General features: G+C 37.1%; 4 protein-coding genes across 4 annotated transcripts; 3 read left to right on the top strand and 1 right to left on the bottom strand.

The window, feature by feature from the left end:
• The first annotated feature begins 1002 nt into the window (after positions 1–1002).
• On the top strand, positions 1003–7100 carry LOC122022851. Its single transcript, XM_042580965.1, has 8 exons — positions 1003–2918; positions 3024–3156; positions 3257–3345; positions 4236–4474; positions 5375–5461; positions 6183–6282; positions 6762–6975; positions 7069–7100. The coding sequence occupies exons 1-8, from the start codon at positions 1131–1133 to the stop codon at positions 7098–7100; spliced, it is 2682 nt and encodes an 893-aa protein (XP_042436899.1). The 5' UTR covers positions 1003–1130.
• A 3661-nt stretch (positions 7101–10761) lies between these two features.
• Positions 10762–17533, top strand: LOC122025113 (glutamate dehydrogenase 1, mitochondrial-like). The gene is made up of 12 exons (XM_042583874.1): positions 10762–11049; positions 11147–11201; positions 12137–12211; positions 12315–12444; positions 13032–13145; positions 14330–14551; positions 14653–14727; positions 15871–15987; positions 16377–16627; positions 16796–16871; positions 16973–17059; positions 17236–17533. Exons 4-12 carry the CDS (start codon positions 12337–12339, stop codon positions 17419–17421), a joined length of 1236 nt encoding a protein of 411 aa, XP_042439808.1. The 5' UTR covers positions 10762–11049; positions 11147–11201; positions 12137–12211; positions 12315–12336; the 3' UTR covers positions 17422–17533.
• Positions 17534–17664: 131 nt separating this feature from the next.
• Positions 17665–19112, bottom strand: LOC122025114. The gene has a single exon (XM_042583875.1). It carries the CDS (start codon positions 18618–18620, stop codon positions 17733–17735), a length of 888 nt encoding a protein of 295 aa, XP_042439809.1. The 5' UTR covers positions 18621–19112; the 3' UTR covers positions 17665–17732.
• A 280-nt stretch (positions 19113–19392) lies between these two features.
• Positions 19393–21320, top strand: LOC122025116 (chaperonin-like RbcX protein 2, chloroplastic). Its single transcript, XM_042583877.1, has 5 exons — positions 19393–19730; positions 20499–20590; positions 20670–20727; positions 20825–20890; positions 21049–21320. Exons 1-5 carry the CDS (start codon positions 19479–19481, stop codon positions 21175–21177), a joined length of 597 nt encoding a protein of 198 aa, XP_042439811.1. The 5' UTR covers positions 19393–19478; the 3' UTR covers positions 21178–21320.

Genomic DNA, 21320 nt, shown 5'->3' with positions numbered 1-21320 from the left:
CCCACTGTAAAGTCTAGGGCGGTGAGCCGTAATGATACGAGATTACTAATTTAAAAAAGTTAATAGATAAAAAACGGATTAATACTAATTTAGCAACATAAAAAGAAATTTTTTATATAATTTTATATATATTTGCAGATCAAGCATTAACTTTATTTTGCCCGTATATATTTATTTCTATATCCATTGTATTTGCCTTTAATTCGTGGATTTTTAATTACCTTTTATTATCTTCAGTTTACTTTTCAACCCTTATTTATTTTAAAAAAGTCATAATAGTTCGTATAATAATAATAATGATTAGATATGTTAATCATCGACAAAATCCAGATTATTAAGAATAAGTTGGTTGGTTGCTTAATTAATTAAACTAATTACTTTTTAATAGGAGGCACTCGAGAATCGAGATTGATCCAAGAGATCATTCTAACGAGCATTTATTGTATTCTGGGCCCCAGAGTAAAATCCAATAGCGTGGCAGGTATGAAATGTAGGTCAGACTGAGAAAACCCAGCTTTCGAAACCTTCAGTTATCTGCCTGAAGCAGTGGGTTGGGAAATCCGGAGCCCACAAGCTTAGTGAATCATCAGCCTGGTATCTTGACGGGTATACGATGTCCGGTACTTGAAGATCATCTGCAAGTATTTCGTAACTACAATTACGAATATTTCAAAATCTAATAAATCCACAGCGAGGAGTTGGAGGGAAACCAGGAAACAGAACGAGAGAGAGAGAGAGAGAAAGAAAGAAGGGCGGAGAGAAAAGTTAAGATCTTGTCACAAATCCCTAATCGATCGCTAGCGAACTCTTCGTCTTCCCGAAGGCTTCTTCATCCGCATCATCGTGGATACCGTCTCCAAATCCCGATCGCATCCCCGATTCCTCAAACGCTTTTTTAAGGTTCGCCAGATTGGTTCGTAATTGATTATTGTTTTTTCTCCTTTTGATCGATATGGTGTTTTCTATGCTTGTGTTAAAGTTGATGTTTTGCGTGCAGAATCGTTCCGGAAATTATCTTTGATCGAAGAGGGAGTGATTGGCCGTTGTTCGGGGTTTCTCGTCGCCAACGCGATTGGTTCGCATTGGATTTGGAGTAGGTTTGATCGTGGGCGGAGTAGGGTTTTACTGTGATGTCTTTTGAGGAGGAGAGCGGAGGCATGAGGAAGAGGAAAGCAAGCAGGGAGGTCGACGAGAAGAGGAGGTTGGGTGTGAGTGATTGCAATTCGGATGATTGTTTGGCTAAGCATTGGAGAACGGCTCGTGGTGCGCAGAAAGGAGAGAGGATGCATTGTGGTGACAGTTATGGAGTTGCTTGGGAAGAGAAAAATAGGAAGAATGTTTTGAGGGCTCATGTTGCCAAGCCATATGAAGTTCTGGATTCTGATGAAACGATCAAGTCGGATTTGGAGGGGAAGAGCAGTAGAAAACCAGCTGTTGCTCAACTTTCTGCAAAGAAAACGAGAAGGGAGAGGATAGGAGATGTTAACAACATTTTTGCTGTTGATAATAATTTGCATACTGACATTACTCGACACGAAAGTGATGTTCTCAGGGTGCAAGGAAAAGGCGGTGTCTTGAGGGTCTTCCTCAATAAGAAAGCTGATGGACTTGAGAATTTCTGTGCCAAAGATTTTTATGAGCAAAGATCAAAGACTCTGGGGTTTCCAGTGGTTTCTACTCATGAAATGCTGAATCCAACAACCCTTTCTGCAGACACACAATCACTTGAAAGATCATGCGCAGGAACTATATTGAGAGAGACAAACACTGATATAACTTTGGAAAGCAGATCCGGTGAACAAATGAGAGAGTTGGAGATTTCACTGCCAAAAAGAGGGAAAAAGAGAACAAATATGCAAAACAATAAGACTGACACTAAATTAAGGGATTTTTCCAATTCAAAAATTCATAAAAGGGAACTGAAAGATCAGTTAAAAGAAATACTTATAAATGCCGGTTGGAGGATAGATCTAAGGCCAAGGAAAGGCAGCAAGTATGTAGATTCTGTTTACATACCTCCTAAAGGACGAGGTAGTTATTGGTCAATCACAAAGGCTTATGCTGTGTATCAGGAAGAACTGAATAGAGAAAACAATGGGAAGAGTGAGGGCCCTGCAAGGCTGTCTAAAGCATTTCTTGGTAGTGACTATAATATACCTATAGATTCCCTAAATGTACTGAAGAGGAATATTGTTAACAAGAGAAAAAGGAAGGAAGCGCTAGAAGAAGCCCAAAGTGGTCAAAAGAAGAATTCAGAGGAAAGGTTTGACAATAGGAGGCAACCTAGTGTTACGGAAACTACAGAGATGTCTGACGGAATCACAGACAGAATAAACATAAACAGCTCTACAGATTTAGACACAAAAACAATAGTTAGTTCCATAGCTCATAATCACTTCCAAATAGGAAAAAGCAAACATAGAGTGTGTGCTCTATTAGCTCGTGGCAGCAATCAGGATGCAGAAACTGAAGACGATGGTTTTGTTCCATATAAATGGAAGAGGACAGTTTTCTCATGGATGATAGATCTTGGAATCCTGTCTATAAATGAAAAAATAAAATACATGAACAAGAGGAGAAATGAAACAAAATTGAGAGGCTGGATAACAAGAGAGGGCATTAGGTGCAGCTGTTGTACTAAAATTGTTACTGCATCTAAGTTTGAGCTTCATGCTGGGAGCAGACTTCTTCAGCCATCACTATATATATATTTGGAAGATAGAGGTGTCTCCCTCTTGCAGTGTCAATTAGAAGCATGGAAAAAACATGAACAGTCAGGCCATCAAGGATTTTGTAGTGTTGATGTAAGTAGTGATCAACCCAATGATGACTTTTGTGCAATGTGTGGTGGCAGCGGTGATTTGATCTGTTGTGATAATTGTCCTTCAACATCCCATGTCAGTTGTTTGGGTTTGGAGGTGGGTTAAATAAAATAAGCTTTCAATATTTGAACAGGTAGTAGTAGCCATGTAGGTGGTGCGACATGCCTGTTTGGCTCAATTTTTTAATGTGTTTTTTTGTAGATGCTTCCTCATGGAGTGTGGCACTGTACAAAGTGCTGCTGCAGATACTGTGGTGAAATTTCTATGGATTCTACTAAAAAAACCAATGGAATTGATTCTTCATTACTCTCATGCAGCCAGTGTGAGGCAAAATGTATGGAATAACTAAACTCTATATTTTGGTCTTCACATTTTAAGTTTAGTAATGTTCAAAGAATGAAGAAACTTATTGCTAGGCGCCTTGAATTTTGCAGATCATCAGGATTGTGTTGCTCAATTTGAATCAATTTCTCCCATTTCATTGAACCTGAGTAGTGCTTTTTGTACCCAAAGTTGCAGAAAGGTATAAAGTGGTGGGTTTTGCCCATCTTTTCTATATCGAGCCTTGATAATTTTATTGTTTGAATTTTTTTTATGGTCATTGTTGCAATAGCTCAAATCTTCAAGAAGGGCATTTTATTTAAAGTCACAACAGAATGATATATGTTTGCTTATGAACAATAATGTAATCTTAGCAAATATTTGTTTCCATAGACCTGATTATTCATCCATTGGGTGATATTCTATTTGATGTCAAACTTAGTTTTCTTTTTTCAAGCAAATCAGTGCTGTGTTAGAGAAGGATCTGTTAGATCAACCTATTATATGAGGATCTTTTAGATCAACCTACTATATAATTACATTACCATATAGGATAAAATATGGCAATTTCTTAATGTAGTATTGCTCAGTTGCAATATAGGTATTAGTGTTTCCAAAAAAAAAAAATATGGAGGGAGGGCTAAGAGGAAATAGGCTTGACCGTCCAAATTTATGTCTGCATAAATCATTCTTCTTTTGTCCTATTTAATCTTGACAATTTCTTGACAATCAAGAAGGGGTTGATACTAGCTTCTATCTCAACAATTTAACCAGGTTATGGGTAAAGATTTAGTTCCCATGCTTGCTTTTGCATGCTGAACTGAAGGCATATGAGATTTTGCTAAGATTTTATGTTTTACTAACACTGTAAATTTATGCAGTGGTGATTGATTTATGCAAAGTTGCATCTGCCTAATGCAGAATCATTATATTTCACATAAACGTTTGTCGGAATGTATGACCAAGCAGATTATAAAAATTCATTTTTTGAGAAGTTACAAAACTTAATCCCCCAGTCTTATTCTATCAAGATTTTGGTTCTATACTCTAGCTGTTCTAATAATGATCCAGCGCTGCCTTTTCTAACTGCAGGTTTTTGAAGGATTGCAGAAGATTCTTGGGACCAAGAATGACTTGGGAGCTGGATTTTCATGGAGCATTATTAGGCGATTTGATGAGGATGCTTCTATGTATAAGTTGGAGTTGCATCAAATGGCAGAATGCAACTTGAAGATTGCTGTTGCTCTAGCCATTTTGGATGAGTGCTTTCTGCCGATTGTTGACCAGAGAAGTGGTTTTAACGTCATTCATAATGTTGTCTATAATTGTGGGTAAGCATTTCTCACATCTCGCCTATCTTTCAGTGGAAATTGTGAATGGAAAATAGGCATTCTCATTAAGATTTTCAGTTAGATTATTGAGGAGTGATCATATTTGTATCTTACCAATTAATGTGTTTGATTATATATATCATTGTTATTCTCATCACCAAACCTTATTTTTTCCCCAAGTATTTAGGAAAGACAACATGGATCTCATTCCTTAACTGACTTTAGTACAAAGTTATGTAATATCTCATTCCTTAACATGTTTGATAAATCTATATGTGTGTTGTAGATATTTCAGATTATTGCTTTTTTAAAAAAAAATATATTTTTCCATACAGGATGATAATGAGCACTAATCTAACTTATCGTTGAATCAGTTCAAGAACTGTTCATGAACTTTGCTCAAGAATATTGACAAGTCAAATTCATTTCTCTTGAAACTTAAAATATGTTCATCTTTTTTACCTTCTCTAATATCGTTTTATGATGGAGGAATATGAATGAACTTTTACTGTATTTGTTCATGAAGATTTGTGTCATTTATACCCCCTGGATGTTGCTCTGTATTTGTCATGATTACTAATTGGCTGATAGGTTTTTCATTTCTCTAATGCAAATTGGAAAGTTAGCTTTCGAAACCTAAGGCCACACTGGCCTCCTGTTCATTGATCTGACTTTTTGCTGCCCCTTCACTTCTATAAGGGACTTGCCTCTTCAGTGCCCACTTTTTTAGTAGTTGTAGATAGCTGAGGTTTGTTGTTTTTTAAAATTCTATGGGTACCTGTTTGCTAATATTTCTCTTCCATGTCTTTCGAGAACTAAGAAATATATTGTTGATGCTTATATCCTGCAATAGCTATCTACTAACAATCTTGTTTCTTCTATGTTTTGTTGCTTTTGTAGATCAAATTTTAATCGTCTGAACTATAAGAGTTTCTGCACAATAATTTTGGAGCGTGGTGATGAAATTATCTCTGCAGCCTCTATCAGGTACTTGTCTTGACTGTCTGTTAACTGTAAGCTATATTGATGACTAGTTCACTGGGGGATTGATCATCTTATGTGCAGAAGCTATTGTCTCAAATGTACCTGTGGTTGATAGATTGTACTTCATAAGTAGATTATTGATTATTGTCAATCATGTTACATTTCTGAATTGCTTATGAGAAATATGAACAGTAATTCTTAGTGAGAGTTAGGAGGCTGGTTGTGTATACATCCTGACACGCCTAAACCTTAATAGGTTTTCAGTCAGGTTTTGTGTAGCACTCTGTGGAAATGTAGGTAGAGGTGCATGTTGGTCCAAGGTGATGTGCATAGATAAAAGGGTTGGGGGTTCAAACTAGGAACCTCAGTTTGTGCAAGCACAGATGCGGAATGGATTGGTTCTTTAGATATTGGTTCATAATTGATCCATGGTATATTCACTGAAGTGTATAATTCTTTTGTACCTGATCGTTACAACATGCCTCCCATACAGCTTGAGATAATGCTTGATGTTGTTTCTAAGTCCTACTTAACCTATATTTATAAGAAGGATTGTTTGAAAGATTGATCTCTATCTTTAATCCATCACTCAATGCAGGTCTATTTTAGCATGTAATCTCCATGTGTTTTCTTGCCTTTTTCTTTTTAGGTGAAAAGAGGGCAGAAATCACCTACCCTATTACATTTGATTCTGATTTTCTATTGCTTTCGTCTTGTCTGATAGGATCCATGGAACCAGGCTGGCAGAAATGCCTTTTATTGGGACAAGAAACATGTATAGACGCCAAGGCATGTGCCGCCGGCTTCTTGGTGGAATTGAATCAGTATGTTAGTTTGCCTTTTTATTCTATTCACTGTTTGTTTATTCACCAATTTAGAGTATTTGGTAATTTATGCTTACAGTTCGTATTTTGCTGAAAACTACAAAGCTTGAAAGATTCAAACTAGAATTTTCTGACATTGATGCAACAAAGTTTCATCCCATCTTTCATCGTTCGTCCTAAAATCTGTTTGAAAGAGTAGAGATGATGACTCTTGTTTTCTAGTTATAATCCAAGTGGCATCTAGATTTAGGCTGTCAAGATGTTTCAAGCTTCTGCAAATCTGAATTATGCTTGCAGAAATTTAAACATCTGCCAACTTTGCCTGTTTAATTTTTTCCCTTTCCGGACTTTGGTGACCTACCTAATGCCGCCAATGGTGTTACTCTCTATATTTATTTAGGTTTCTTTCTTCTCAGCAGCTTTATGCAATTATGCTTCTGTTCTTCGTTTATTTGATTTGAATTTGATCTCATTCTCAGCTTCTCTGTTCGCTCAATGTTGAAAAGCTGGTTATATCCAGCATTCCCGAGCTACAGGATGCATGGACTAAGGTATTTGGCTTCAAGCCTCTTAATGGTTTTCAAGAAAAGGAAATTAGATCTGCAAATATATTGGTTTTTCCTGGTACATATTTATTCGACAAGACATTGCCAAAGATGCTTTCTCCTGAAAAACCTACACCGGTTCCTGGAGGTGGGTGGATCGAATGTTGAAATTGAATAGCAAAACTAATTATTAGTATTATTTGATTTGTTCCATTAATTTCATTTCTGATGATATATACAGTTGTAACAATCGAAAATGACGTCGAGCAATAGGCAAAAATAACACACTCCTGGGTCTGCTACTGAGCCAACCTCCATGCCTCTTCTCAGACTGCTGTATATCGTGTAAGTGTGCCTCAAGCCTAACTTACATTTCAAGCAGACTTTGACCGAGCAAAAACCTGGCTTGATTCTTGAGATATCCATGGCTGCTAATCATGAAAGGAAAGAGAGTGATTCTGGTACCACGAATAACCTGCCATAGTGTATATCAGGAGTTTTGTTAATTATAAGCTGGAGAAGAAGGTTTATTGGCAATTGCCGCATTTGAGCATAAGCTCCAATGCACGAAAAAAACACTTCACCAAGTTTGGCCAAAGAACAATGCTCATTTTTAAATCTGCTGAATCTCCTCATGCAAATCAGGTTCTAAAGGATCAAGTTCCTATCTCTATGATAAATACTAAAGCTCTCTTTTCTTTGGAAGGATATAAGTTTTGTCAGGGTTAAGATATTTATTGAAAGCCCTCAAAATGTTTTTCATCTTTTCCATAATCTTTGGCTCTGATGAACATGTGGGAAGTACATGTGGCTGCTGAGATCCAACTCAAATTGCACAGTAATATATGTCGACTTCTTAAAATAAGTTCCATCTTTACTCATTTGGAACTTTCATGGTCTGCTATCGTAGTTGTCAAATTCAGCAACAGAGTTCATATGGAAGCTATGTGACTCATTCTTTGACCACATTTTTTTGTTGCTATCAATCTGTTAGTTTTAAGATAGTGTTGAGAATAGTCAATAACTTTGTAAAGATTGCCCAATAAGTTTATCTTGTATAGAAGGTTGGCAATTAATTTTGTTAGCTTGGGTAGAAGATTGCATAGGTGTCAATTGATTTTACAGCATTGTGTAGAAGATTGTATGGCTATATATCAATTTTTAAAGCTTGTATAGCCTCATTTTTAGGGAGTTAATTGGGGATTCTAGATCTATATATATTTTTAAACATTGCTGCTGTCAATCTGTACCGCATTCTCTGATGTTGCAAACTCAATCTAACTCACTGTGCCACATCATTGTGCTCGTTGATCCATTGCATCGTGCTTGCGATCCATCATCGCCTAGTTTATCAGTTGAGGTGCTCACAATCTTATGTTTCAATCTTGATTTTGTGCCATTTCAACTTTTATGACTCAACTTGATCAGTCTCCATGCCTTAAACATTTGGCAGAGACTGAAAAGAGAAACACTTATCATACATACTAACTCAGAGGAAGTTGATTATTCATCAAAGACAGTAGATCGTGAATATAAGGATTCTTGCAGTTTTTTCAACAGGTGCTGATGGGTAAAAGTTTCTCTAATCTCCGGTTTGAGTTCTCTCGCCGCGAAGCATCAACAAAGAAGAACAAGATGCAGAGATCCTTGGACCAGTGATCTATGCCTTCCCACTCTTTTCAGGACCTCAAAACGTCCAATAAAATCTAGGATTGGTGAGTCATCAGCAACTATGAATTGGGTTGCTGAAATGAGAAGCTTGCAGGCAACAAGTGCTCAATGATGCTCATGTGCACAGAGCATAAAGCTGGGCAAGGTGAGGAGTGGTGGAATTCATTGTCCTCTTGTTCTTCTTCTCCCTTGTTGGTGTAGGAATTGCAGAAAAATGATTAATGAAAAAATAATAATAATAATAATAATAAAGAAGAATGTTGATGGAATAGAATTCATGCTCTGCTCCCCACATCAACTTTATTGTGACAATCTTAACTTTGCCCTTTTCTTTTTTTTTTTCAAAATTTTTTTTGTAAAAAATCATAAATATTATTCTTAGGAAGAGGAGTGTCATTGTCTGTTTCATCATCAGACAGTAACCATTCTTGATTCTTCTTGCAAGTGCCAAACACAAGTGTGTTGTCATCAGATGCCTCGAAGTTGAATTCGAGTCATTGAACTGTCACATTTTTCCTTCCTGCTTCATCTGCTTCCTCATATTCCCCTTGTTTCTCCACTGCCAAGAACTTGTGTTTGCAAACAAAATGTTTACAATCTTCATCTCTCACTAATTTGATTCAAGACTCCATTTCCCACTCTTTTTTTTTTTTAATTGAGATATCTAAATCTTCAACCTGACTAATCCTTGAGGTAGACTATTTTCCATGATTCACCTACCCGATTACTAGTGTAGGTACGAATATTGTAACTAATTGGGAATAGTTATATATATATATATATATATATATAGGAGTGATCTCCTGCGCGCTCGCACAGTGCGCTACCGCGCGCGCAGGAGATCGCTCGGTTTTTTTTTTTATTTTTTTAATGTTTTAAATTTTAAAAATCAATTAAAAATTTAATATTTCCTTATATAAATTTTTAATACCTTAATATATCCCCTCAACATATTACAATACTCAATAAATACTTAAATTAATTTTATTTTAATTTTTTTTAAAAAACCAAACACTATAACCTAATTGGGAAGCCTAAACCTTAGAGGTAAAATCTAAAGAAAAATAGCTTTAACACTATAACCAAAACCTGAACCCTATAAATAAACTCTTAAAAAAATATTTTATTTTTTATTTTTTTTCAATTATTTTTTAATTCATAAATTAAAAAAAAATAAAAACAGTTGTTATCATGCACGGCGCGTACAGTCATGCACTGTGGCATCGCGCATTATAACAAAAATATATATATATATATATTAAAACCATTTCTAAAATAAAAAAACTTTCAAGTTTAAATGATAATTAAATTATAATTTCAGATAATTAAAAGAATTGAATATTAATTTTAGTACTCAATTAAATTGAGTCATATTCATGTGGTTTAAACACTTGGGGGTGCTTGGTTTGGGTAAGGGAAATGGAATGAGAATAGGAATGATTATCAATAATAATGAAATGGGAATGATTCCCATACCACCCATTCCTATGGGTAATGGCCATTCCTATGTTTAGAGGAATCAATTCGTGGGACCCACCATCATTTCCCTAAACCCTAAACCCTAAACCCGAGGTAATGATACAGTGATAAAGTATTTCTTAATTTATCAAATATAGTCTCAATTTAAATAAATTAATGGATAATTTTTTCTTAACTAGCGATTGATTTAAGAATATTAGATTGATTTACAAGGATTTCTCAACTATGAGCGATGAAATATTTTAATAAAATCATATTGATCATTTTTTAAAATTACTAGTGTAAAGTACCAATTAAAAGGATAAATATAGAACTCATGACATCTCGTCCATGATGTTCGACCCTTAATTTCTTAATTCTCTATTAACATCTAGCTATGCTTTTTGGATTTATGATTGATCAGATAAATGAACTGGATAACTAGATTATAAAACAAAAATCACGATGGATCAAAACTTATTAAATATAATTATAATATAATTTAAAATATCAATTATTATCAGTATTGCTTACTAAAGATAGTGGATGCCAATTTAAAAAGTTATTCAACTATTATTTAAATTTTCCAATTAAATTGATAAAAGCATAGTTGACGTTAATAAAGAGTTTGCTTATAACTTTTAGATAAATATAGAATTCGTTAAAAAAATTATGGAAAAAAATCAAGGCAAAAAAAATAACTTCGTTATTTTGATATATCAAATATGTTTATGGTAAATATTTGCCGATCAATCGCTGCTGATCGATTCCTCCAAAGGGAAGCCCTAATCGTTACTTTCGTTGCCTTAAAAACATGGCGAGCAGCGGAGGTGGGAAGCGGAGGTGGAATCCACGAACCCGCACGCCTCTTTCACTGCTCGATGGCTCAGCCCAATGGGATTCCTCTTCCTCCATAAAAAAAAAAGGGTCCATTAATGGAAGCTGATTCCATCGCAAGCTCAGTAGGCCCAGTGGCCACGGGGGAACCCCCCCTTCCCCTTTCGGACGCGTTGTCTCGTCTTTGTCCGAGTCCTTTTATACCCCTGCTGCTGCTTCCCGGAAGCTCAAACCTTGCTGCTCCTCCACAGCTCCGGTTGGTGCTTTGTCCGCCTTCTTATTTCCTTCGTTCTTGCTTTGTTTTCTACCTTACGCAGAGGAAAAAACAATCTGACCTTTCGTGGATTTTTAAGGTGCGTCTGGTTCTGCCGCCGCACTCGGAGCTTGTGGGATCGATTTCTCGTCGAGGTATGAGCGGATGGGTTTTATTAATTTATTATATTTTATTAATTTGGTAAGGTAGATGCTGATGTGCCTCGGATTTAAGCATGTTTGATTAGTGGTGGTTTTGAATGATTAGGAATGGTAATTATGCAACCCAAATGGTCAAAGGAAATTCTTGATATGACCGCGGGTTCATGCTTTTTGTCCGTATCCATAGCTTTTTTTTTTTTTTTTTTTTTTTTTTCTTTTGGCATTTCACGTAACAGTCCTGTGAAACTCTCAATAAATTAAAATTGCATTGACTAACTTATTAGCTGGTGAATCACATGTTTGTTGCGTTAAAAGTTTAATGCTGAAAATTATGAATTGGGTTTTATGAGAAGTGTACAGTAGACATGGATACTTCTATCTTAGCTAGTTTTGGACAACCAAATGCCAGCGGACCCGTTTCAAGAATTTTATTAAAGAACTGCTGTTATTGCGTTTGAGGATTTTGGTTTCTTCCCGTAGTAGTATTGTTGTCACTGCTTTGATATGGTATATACCAAGTCGTTAGTTTTTTACTTTTATTTAAAATTATTTAAAGTTCTTCAAGTTATTAATTTTTATAATTTGTTAGATTTTTTTTAAAAGAAAAGTTCTTTATTTTCTTATTTAAAATCTTAATTCTATTTAACATTATTTAAAGTCCAAATCATTAGTTTTTATACTTTATTAAAATTATTTATTTTTTATATTTTAGTAAAAGTGGAGTCTTGTTTAGTTTTTAATTTATTGGGAGAATTTGGATTTTATTAAAAAATGTATGTTATCGATCTATACTACCGCATTTGCACTTGTTAGAGTTGGATGTACATCTCCAATGCATGTGCAATCTTTGGCTATTCTGTTACTTGTCTGTTCATAAATGCCTGAGTGCATAAGCATCTTTGGTGATAGGCCCCAACACCTATTTGCAGGTCTGTGTTTGGTTCCAGGGAAGTAGATTCTGTGAGTGGGAATTTCCAGCAGCAGTTATACTTCTAGAGCTTCTGGTGAGGATCTAGACATTGCTTCTGAGGAAGGATATGTTATATCTCCTGCTCATCCGCTATTTCTTTCACGTATTCATTTGTGTTTTTGTGTTTGTGTTTGTAGTGGCAGATTTTGGAGAAGAAAAATGAATGCACTAGTTGCAACTAGCAGAAATTTTAAACAGGCTGCTAAGCTGCTGGGGCTGGACCCAAAGCTTGAAAAAAGTTTGCTAATTCCATTCAGAGAGATCAAGGTAAGCAACTAAGCATCTTAGAACATTTCTTTCCCCCCTTCGAACAATTCTCTTTATTCTCTTTTTACTCTCACTTCTTCTTGTTCTCAGATGGTATTGCTTATGATTTTTGTACTAAATTAGCACTTCCTCAACGTTTCCTTCTTTGAGTTGGAATAGTTCTGGGATTGGCATCTTTGGACTTTGTTTTTTCTATTTCTTTGGCATACTTGACGCTGTTCTCATGTGCAATCATTCGGACACCGGTGAAAGTGAAAACCATGTTTACTTTGATTGTTGTGGGTGGATGAATTTTTTTGGTGATGTCAAAGTGCCAAATCAGCATGATGCTTATCTTTTTTGATGTGAAAAGGATTTACAAAATGGTTAATTCAATATGATCTTATAAAATGGTTAATTCAATGTGATCTTATAAAACACTGATTGAAAATAATTTTGCATCTCAGTAACGTGCAAACAACTTTTGGATTTTAACTTGGTGAATAAGGATGGTCTATTGTTGATCATCAACAATTTAATTAACAGTGAACTGTCATTATGTTGAAATTTTGTATCACTCTCTTGACAACATCCATATTCTTCTGCAGGTTGAATGTACAATTCCAAAAGATGATGGCACCTTAGCATCCTTTGTGGGATTTAGGGTGCAGCATGATAATGCCAGAGGTCCTATGAAGGGAGGAATCAGATTCCATCACGAGGTGGGTGCACATCTCTCTCTCTCTCTCTCTCTCTCTGCAAAACAGTTTGCTTTGCTCAGTTGTATGGCAATCTGGTACTTCTTTTAGAAGCATGATTGCTACCGTGTCAGTGTGTGTAGGGACTATGCTTCTACTATGCATAACATCTGGTATACTTAACAAGGTTCTAAATATGGAACTTCCTGTTAATATAAGCCTCCAACTTTAGTTTGAATCAACAAAAGCTCAAGATATCTAGTTCTTTTGGAACCTTTTTATTTCGAAAGCAGCAAGCAGAGAAGGTTGTCAAATAGTGTTTCTATCAAATGAATTGCATGAAAATGTTTTTTTTTAACTTTTTATTTTATTTTTATTTATGACCTCCTATAAAAAACCATTTACTATTTGAATCTATTGATCTTCTTATAAGACTTAGAAAATCTCTTTAATCTCATAGACATGTTTTAACAAACTCTGTTGCATTGTCATTATGGGAAACCTGTTTTCTTCTCGCTTATGGTCTGCATAATGTTGGGTATTTATCACAGTTTCTCCTTTTGCTTTGGAAGTTACATTATTTTGGCAGCTTGAGATAAGTTTTCAAGGGACCATTGTTGCATGTTATGATTATTATGGTATGCAAGCAAGTGACAACGAAATATTTCTGAATTTGCTGCCTCTTTGGCCCGCCTAATAAAGGAAAAATGTATTTTTTATATGGAAAATAATTAAATGCTAACTTTGTATTTTGCTTCATATGCTGAAAAGGAAATACATGCTTGGCATAATTGTATCGCTCTTGAAATTACAACTATAGTTGTCTAAAAAACATCTGATTTAATCTTATTTGGACCCGACCATCATACACTAAATATTAAATCACACTAGATTCTGTTGGCAGAGAAACAATTTTGGACCATGTTTGGTCGCTCCCACCAATGTATGTTTCACTGAACTATATGCTGCAAAATTATATACTATAATATTCAAATAAGTTTTCTGCTTATCCTTACACCAGCACTCTATTAAATTTGTTTGGAAGCCTTTGGATGTGATCATACCATCTCAACCTTTTCTTTTGTTTTAGTTCTATACCATATTTGTCTGACAATGATCCATGGCATCCCAGTTCCTATTTTCAGTTTGTACTATTACAGAGAAACAAAAGTTGAGTGCTTTTGAAACAAAATTTTTATTTACTTTAGGTTGATCCAGACGAAGTGAATGCCTTGGCACAATTAATGACCTGGAAAACAGCCGTAGCAAACATTCCATATGGAGGTGCTAAAGGTGGAATAGGATGTAGTCCGGGAGAACTTACTATCACTGAACTTGAGCGACTTACTAGAGTTTTCACACAGAAGATACATGATCTAATTGGCATTCACACTGATGTGCCAGCACCTGATATGGGGACCAACCCACAGGTTTGTTATCTTTACTCTGATTTTTTCCCGATGTTTATTGAGTGTATTAACTTGTTTTTCTCATATTGATGGATCTAACTCTTTTCCTGCAAATGACATAGACAATGGCGTGGATTCTAGATGAGTACTCAAAATTTCATGGCTACTCACCTGCTGTTGTGACTGGCAAACCTGTTGTAAGTGCACCAGGATTGGAACTTCTGCATTATTACTTAATTTTATATGCTTCCACTATTATCTAGATAACTCATAATTCAAGCATTACCATTATCTGACATATTTTGGATTTATATTGTTGAATTCAAGTTTGTTTAATGTAGGCCTTATTGTCACCAAACCAATCTGACAACCAGTTTAATTAATATTGGTTAACAATGATCCAATTTGATTCTTTGGAGAATAATATTGTGACATCATTCTCACTAGAAACTCAATTAAGATTCAATTGTGGTCATGCAATACAGGCTCAGTCAAAACATCATTAGAATTTTAAGGTTGGTTGGTTTTTGATCTGAGCTATAAACAGATTAGTTTGCCAAAAAAATATGTGTAGTACTGCATTAGGATGGATATATGATTTTTATTAGAAAAAAACTTTCAACTTCAGAACTGCTGGTTAATCCTACCAAATGATGTGGCACATAGTGGTACTTGTGAGTGAGAGTGATGATCACAATAGATGGACACCAATTCATGAACCATACAACGTCGTGGAATTTGTTTGTAGTTAAGCCTTTTATCTCACTGGATAAATTTGTATATTGATCTGCCATGAGGGTGTATCTCTGGGACAACAAATCTGAGATTTAGTCTGACTTGCGGACATTTTTTTCCAGGCAAAACCTTTCCCATGACTTCAGGTAAAACCTTTCCCGTGACTTTAATAAATTTAGTGTTCTTATGTAGATATTTTAACTAATCATGTTAGATATTTTAACTCATACGATAGCACAGTAGTTAAATGCAAGACATCTAACTAATCTTGATATTTTAACTCCCTTCCGTTTTTGTTTATCTTTATCACACTTCTGAGCATCTTTTACCTTGAACGCTTAGTGAAATCTTGTCTATTAAGATGGCATGGTTACTGGTATCCTTAGTAAAGGAATAAAGGAGAATGCTTTCATGCCATTGTGTTTCCAATTACTCAATGTTCATATGTTTTCCAAATTGTTGAAAGATATAGATATAATTTTACATTTTAAACCAGAAAATAAACTTAAATCAATTTCTAGATTTTATTCTTTGTTGATAGCAGCAAACTATGTTAACTACTACACGTTCAATCCCTTCCCTGCTGAATGTTTTTCTTTTTCAAGGATCTTGGTGGATCTCTTGGTAGAGATGCAGCTACTGGAAGGGGTGTCCTGTTTGCAACAGAAGCTCTGCTTGCTGATCATGGAAAGAGCATTAAAGATCACCGCTTTGTGATACAGGTGAAGCCATTTAGTTTTTGGTTATATATTGCAATTGACCAATTTCATATGTTCAGAAAAATATATCCACAACTAGATGGAAAAAATTCTTTTCTGCAAAAATAAAACAATGTAGCTTGGTCCCGAATGAGAATCTCAAAATTATAATGTATCAGTTGAGATGGAAGGGTATTCAACTACATTCAAGAACTTTTAATTGTTTTTTTTTTCAACGTCTAGTTACATTGAATCATTGCCTCTAGTTATATTGAATCATTGCCTCTAGTTTGATAAGATGAAAAATCAGAAATCATTATGATCATAAACCAGGGAACACAATGAGATTGTTATTTGTTTTACTAGTTATTTTTTCATCAAGATCATAGTATCATGTCCTTTTCAACATTCAGGGTTTCGGCAATGTTGGTTCTTGGGCTGCACAACTCATCAGCGACGCAGGTGGTAAAGTGGTTGCTGTCAGTGATGTGTCGGGAGCAATCAAGAACCCTAAAGGCATTGACATTGAAAAACTACTGAAACACTCTGTGGAGAATCATGGAATCAGAGGCTTCAACGGTGGAGAATCAATTAATCCAGCTTCCCTGCTAACAGAAGACTGTGATGTTCTTATTCCAGCAGCACTTGGAGGCGTTATAAACAGGTTGTCTCAACCATCAATCTTAGTTTTCTTTCCAAAACATGAGTCTTAACAAAATTTTATGGTCCACTCCTACTTTCCCTTTAAAAAGTACAACATATCACTGAATTGAAGAAACAAAACACAATTTTTTCTTTTTTTCTTACAAATTGATCCAATGCCATTTGAAAGGGAAAATGCCAATGACATAAGAGCCAAATTCATCATTGAGGCAGCAAATCATCCAACTGATCCTGAGGCTGATGAGGTGATACTAAAGTCTTATAGAGTCCTTATTGATTTTTAACTGTATGATGTGATCACTTCTTAAGGCTCGTTTTATCTTATAATTTCTCCCTCTTTTTTCAGATCTTGTCTAAGAAAGGTGTCGTCATTCTTCCCGACATATATGCAAACTCTGGTGGTGTTACTGTGAGCTACTTTGAGTGGGTTCAGGTTAGTGCTTAATGCTCGCAACTCGAGTGAGTTAGATATATCATGAACTGGGTACCAAATTTGGTTAAAGATCAATGCAAATTCTAACAACAATGCACTATCTGAATTATGAACCTTGCAGTTTGTTTCCTTAATAAATAAATTTAAAAAAATCCTTTTTTTCCCTTTGATATCAGAACATCCAAGGATTCATGTGGGATGAGGACAAGGTCAATGCCGAGCTGAAAACCTACATGACCAGAAGCTTCAAAGACATGAAGGAGATGTGCCGGACGCACGAGTGTGATCTCCGCATGGGCGCTTTTACTCTTGGAGTCAACCGAGTTGCCCGCGCAACCATTCTCCGAGGATGGGAAGCTTGATAGTGAGAACTGTTTTTTTTTTTTCCCCTTTGGCTGCAAAACAATAACCCCCTCCCTACCGGGAACTTCTTGAATTGAAGCGATATGAGTTTGAATTTGATATTCCCTTTAATGATTTGTCTTTAGAGCTTCTTTTTTATGAAGAAGAAATTAGTATCAGGCAAAACAACCAGTGAATCTGCTACTAATTCTGTAAAATTATGGTGGATGTCTACTTTGTATTCAGAAACTCGACATCTACTTAAACTGGAGAAAAATAGAGCAGTTGCTAAATGGTATTAGAGCTCAATGAAAGAGCAAAGCAAGAAGACCTACTCATTCTTCCAAGCATATACTATCAACGAGAAGCGCACGCCGTGAAGTTGAGACTGCCTGAAGCCCGGCGACGAAGACCACGGCGACAACTTCTCGGCCGATAGGCAAGTTTCGAACATGAAGGTCGCATTCCCATTTGAAGCAGCACCAAAAAGCCAATTGTGAACGTCCCAGAACACCTCGATGGGCAGGCCATCGACCAGAATTGTTTGATTTCCTCGGAACTTCCACACGAGTCGCTTGACCCGCATCACCCTCTTCTTATCGACATGGATGTCGAGGCAGGGGTCCTTAATCCCGACCGTGTCACACTCGATGACAACATCGTGAGCCTTCCCGTTGTCGCAGAACTGAGCCTTGATAGAGTAGACCTTCTTCCCCCATACGTGTTCCTTCTTGGACACAAAGATTGCCTTGGAATTCGTAGGGCATGTGGAAATCTTGCGAAAGACCTCCTTGGGCGAGTCGCCGAGCAGGAGGACCATCTCGTGGTCGAAGATGACTGCGAGATAGTAACTTCCCAGTGGCTCCGGCGATGTTCCGAACTTGGCAGAAGAAAAATCCCAGAAAAAGTCCACCTTGACGCCCTCCGCTGCTGAGCTCTTAGAACCTCTCCTCTTGGAGAAAAGCCATGGCTTGATGTCCACCTTGCAGAGGCAATGGCCGTCAGAATCATCAATGCCGACGCTTAATCCTTGGCCCATCAGGCACTTGCTCCACGTGACGCCGATTACGCAAGGGCGGTGACCACGGAGCTGAGCGCGGTACAGGCAAACCACCACATTCTGGGCTGACTTGGCGGCGGCAGCGGCGGCGCCGCTGCCGGAGGATGAATCGAACACCTGAACTCCGCTCTCGCCGAAACAAGAAGGGAAGTCCCTCATCCCTGCCCCCAGAAACCAAAACCGAAGGGGGAGCTCAACGAATCCAGCAGCTAAGAGACAGCGAGCACTTATCACAAACACTCGCTGTGCTCGTCATCGTCACGAAAGAGACCGCCGGCGAGGAGATTCACTTGCCGCTTTGAGTGAAAGAACAAAAGCAAAATTAAGTCTTTCGCTTGGAAAACCAGAAAGCGCAAAGTTGCCGTCTCAAAAAACAGGCGCCTTTCCCTATTGACTCCACCCTCTCCTTCGAATATCGATCAAAGCCCTAAACTCCGGGAGAAAAATGGAACAAGAAGCCAAGAAGACGAGCCAAAAAGCAGGGGCGCGGCGCGCGGCGTCAGAGGTTGCAGAAAGCAGGCAGTGGGAGAGAAGGACAACAGGCAACCGCACTCCCGAGATCAGCGCTGCTGCCACTGGCGACCATTACGAGGAGGAGGAGCAGCGGCAGCCTTGGCAGGTTAGACGACGAAAGCTTTCTTTAGGCTGGCGCTCTTCGTTTTTGGCAGTTTGGTGGAGTATCGGCTTCCCGTGACGAATAAATCCTCTTTTTTTTTTCAAAATAATATTATTAAAATAAATTAAAAACAATAATTTTAACTAAATTATTTTCATTAAAAAAATATAGATATTTCAATCAAGCATATAAAATAAAATACGGTCCTCAAAAATTTGTTTGGCAGTGGTGGAAGCGGGAGCCTCTTATCGTGCTCCTTTTCGTTACTAGAATCCAAATAAAGAAAAATGAGAATGAATAATTAATTATACAAAAAGTTTTGATTTTTAAAGATTCAGAGAGAGAAGAATCTCCTCTCCACCTATTCGACTTTGATTTGCGATTCCGATTTCGGAGGAGCGATGGCTGCCGGATCCGTGGCCTTCGCCGGCCTGGAGGTGGCACTCCGCCCCGCCCCGCCCTGCCGGAGGCCCCCGATCCAGCTCGGCAGCTCCTTTCTCCACTCTCGGCGGCCGTGGCGCCGCCGCCGCTTGCCGGCGCTGGCGAAGAAGTCGCAGCAGCAGCAGAAGGGGAGTAGGCGGAAGGGCGACCTCCTCGTGGTGGTGGATGAGCTCGGGGGGCAGTACGAGGAGGGGTTCGAGGACGTTCACTCGGTAAGGCCCTAATTCTTCAGTCCATTTGTATGAATCGGTGCATCCATCGATGTTAGAATCTTCCTCATCACCTTCTTTTTCATCTTCGTCCCTAATTATTCAACGCATTTCTATGATTCGTTGCATATGTCGATGTCAGGATCTTCCTCATCACCTTACTTCATCTTCACCTTGGATTCCAGAAAACTATTATGTTAGAATGCGTCTGTATTAATCAAACTCAAAAGGGGGAAACTCGAAATCTTGATGAAGAAACTTTGATTGTTTGCCTGCAAATTTAAACTGGTTGGAGAATTTTGCTGGTGGGATTTGTTTTTCTCTCTCTCGCTCTCTCTTTTGTGAAAAAAAGGTGATTTTGACGCTGATCCTTGGTTGAAAATCCATGATTTAATTTTTTTTGCTGGCTACAGAGTGTTTGTTCATGGTGTATATTGAGATGAATCCATCTGATTTTAGACTAGAGTGGAATTGAAAAAAAAAAAAAAAGGGATGGTAAAGTGAAAATCATGAAGCTGTAATTTTTGTTAGTTGGATGGTAAAGTGGCTTTAGACTAGATTGTGTTACAAACTATTGCACTGATTCCAAGCTTTTGATAATAAATTATCTCTGAAAAGGCATAGGCTTTAATGTGCCCTTTTGAACATAACTTCCATGGCAAATGAGATGGTATCTGATTGATAGCTTTGGATGGTTGATAACTTGATATGAAATCGTCTGTGTATACTGGCGAGTGAATACTGACTAGGACTTTAATGTATTTGTTCCAGCAATTGATTAATTTCTTCACTTACAAAGCAACAAGGACTGTGCTCCACCAGCTGTATGAAATGAACCCTCCAAGTTACATGTGGTTATATAAGTGAGTTACATCATATTGCCATGGTTTTCTTCTTTAATTATCCTTTTAGGCACTAATATCACTCTGTATTGCTTTGTAGTTTTCTCGTGAACAATAATCCGACTGATGGTAAACGCTTTCTCCGTATTTTGGCAAAGGTGACCTCTTTGTTAACAATTTTGACCACAAACTCTATCTTCATTATTTCCTAGAGTTGAACTGTGCAAACTAAGATTTGTTCTTGGATTCTTTTAGGAGAAGCAAGATTTAGCAGAAAGAGTGATGATAACACGCCTTCATCTGTATGGCAAATGGATTAAGGTAAGTTACAATGTTTTACTACTGACAGGGGCTGCTCATGTCGGCTCCAAATTCGTGCATTAACCGATTGAAAAACTGCTAAATTTTGATGTATTGTGATGCAACAACAGGGAGATTCTTTGATAGTAAACTGAGACATTGACTCTTTCGATTTTCAGAAATGTGACCATGCGAAAATGTATCAGAGGATTTCTGATGAGAACCTACAGCTGATGCGCGAACGACTGATGGAAACAGTGGTTTGGCCGAAAGATGATCCAAACATGGAAGAAACGGGTAACTTGTGACGTATCGATCATATTATTTTTACTGGATTTTGTATGTATTAGGTAAATGTTAGTTATATGCCACCGTACTTTTGACTTTGTATCTAATCTTTCATCATCAGTTATCACAGAAATCAAGTCTCTGGTTGCTTTGATGCTTCTAA

This window comes from Zingiber officinale, chromosome 9B (genome assembly GCF_018446385.1).
Source record: "Zingiber officinale cultivar Zhangliang chromosome 9B, Zo_v1.1, whole genome shotgun sequence".
Classification (NCBI taxonomy): domain Eukaryota; kingdom Viridiplantae; phylum Streptophyta; class Magnoliopsida; order Zingiberales; family Zingiberaceae; genus Zingiber; species Zingiber officinale.
This window is presented reverse-complemented; position numbering and strand designations above follow the sequence as displayed.

Bases quoted from the DNA above. Each gene is read 5' to 3' on its own strand.
- LOC122022851 (XM_042580965.1), top strand. From the start codon at position 1,131: ATGTCTTTTGAGGAGGAGAGCGGAGGCATGAGGAAGAGGAAAGCAAGC. The intron at 4,475-5,374 runs GTAAGCATTTCT...TTGCTTTTGTAG, and splicing joins AATGTTGTCTATAATTGTGG to ATCAAATTTTAATCGTCTGA. The intron at 5,462-6,182 runs GTACTTGTCTTG...CTTGTCTGATAG, and splicing joins ATCTCTGCAGCCTCTATCAG to GATCCATGGAACCAGGCTGG.
- LOC122025113 (XM_042583874.1), top strand. From the start codon at position 12,337: ATGAATGCACTAGTTGCAACTAGCAGAAATTTTAAACAGGCTGCTAAG. The intron at 14,552-14,652 runs GTTTGTTATCTT...CAAATGACATAG, and splicing joins ATATGGGGACCAACCCACAG to ACAATGGCGTGGATTCTAGA. The intron at 16,872-16,972 runs GTGATACTAAAG...CTCTTTTTTCAG, and splicing joins CTGATCCTGAGGCTGATGAG to ATCTTGTCTAAGAAAGGTGT.
- LOC122025114 (XM_042583875.1), bottom strand. From the start codon at position 18,620: ATGAGGGACTTCCCTTCTTGTTTCGGCGAGAGCGGAGTTCAGGTGTTC.
- LOC122025116 (XM_042583877.1), top strand. From the start codon at position 19,479: ATGGCTGCCGGATCCGTGGCCTTCGCCGGCCTGGAGGTGGCACTCCGC. The intron at 20,728-20,824 runs GTGACCTCTTTG...GGATTCTTTTAG, and splicing joins TTCTCCGTATTTTGGCAAAG to GAGAAGCAAGATTTAGCAGA. The intron at 20,891-21,048 runs GTAAGTTACAAT...TTCGATTTTCAG, and splicing joins TGTATGGCAAATGGATTAAG to AAATGTGACCATGCGAAAAT.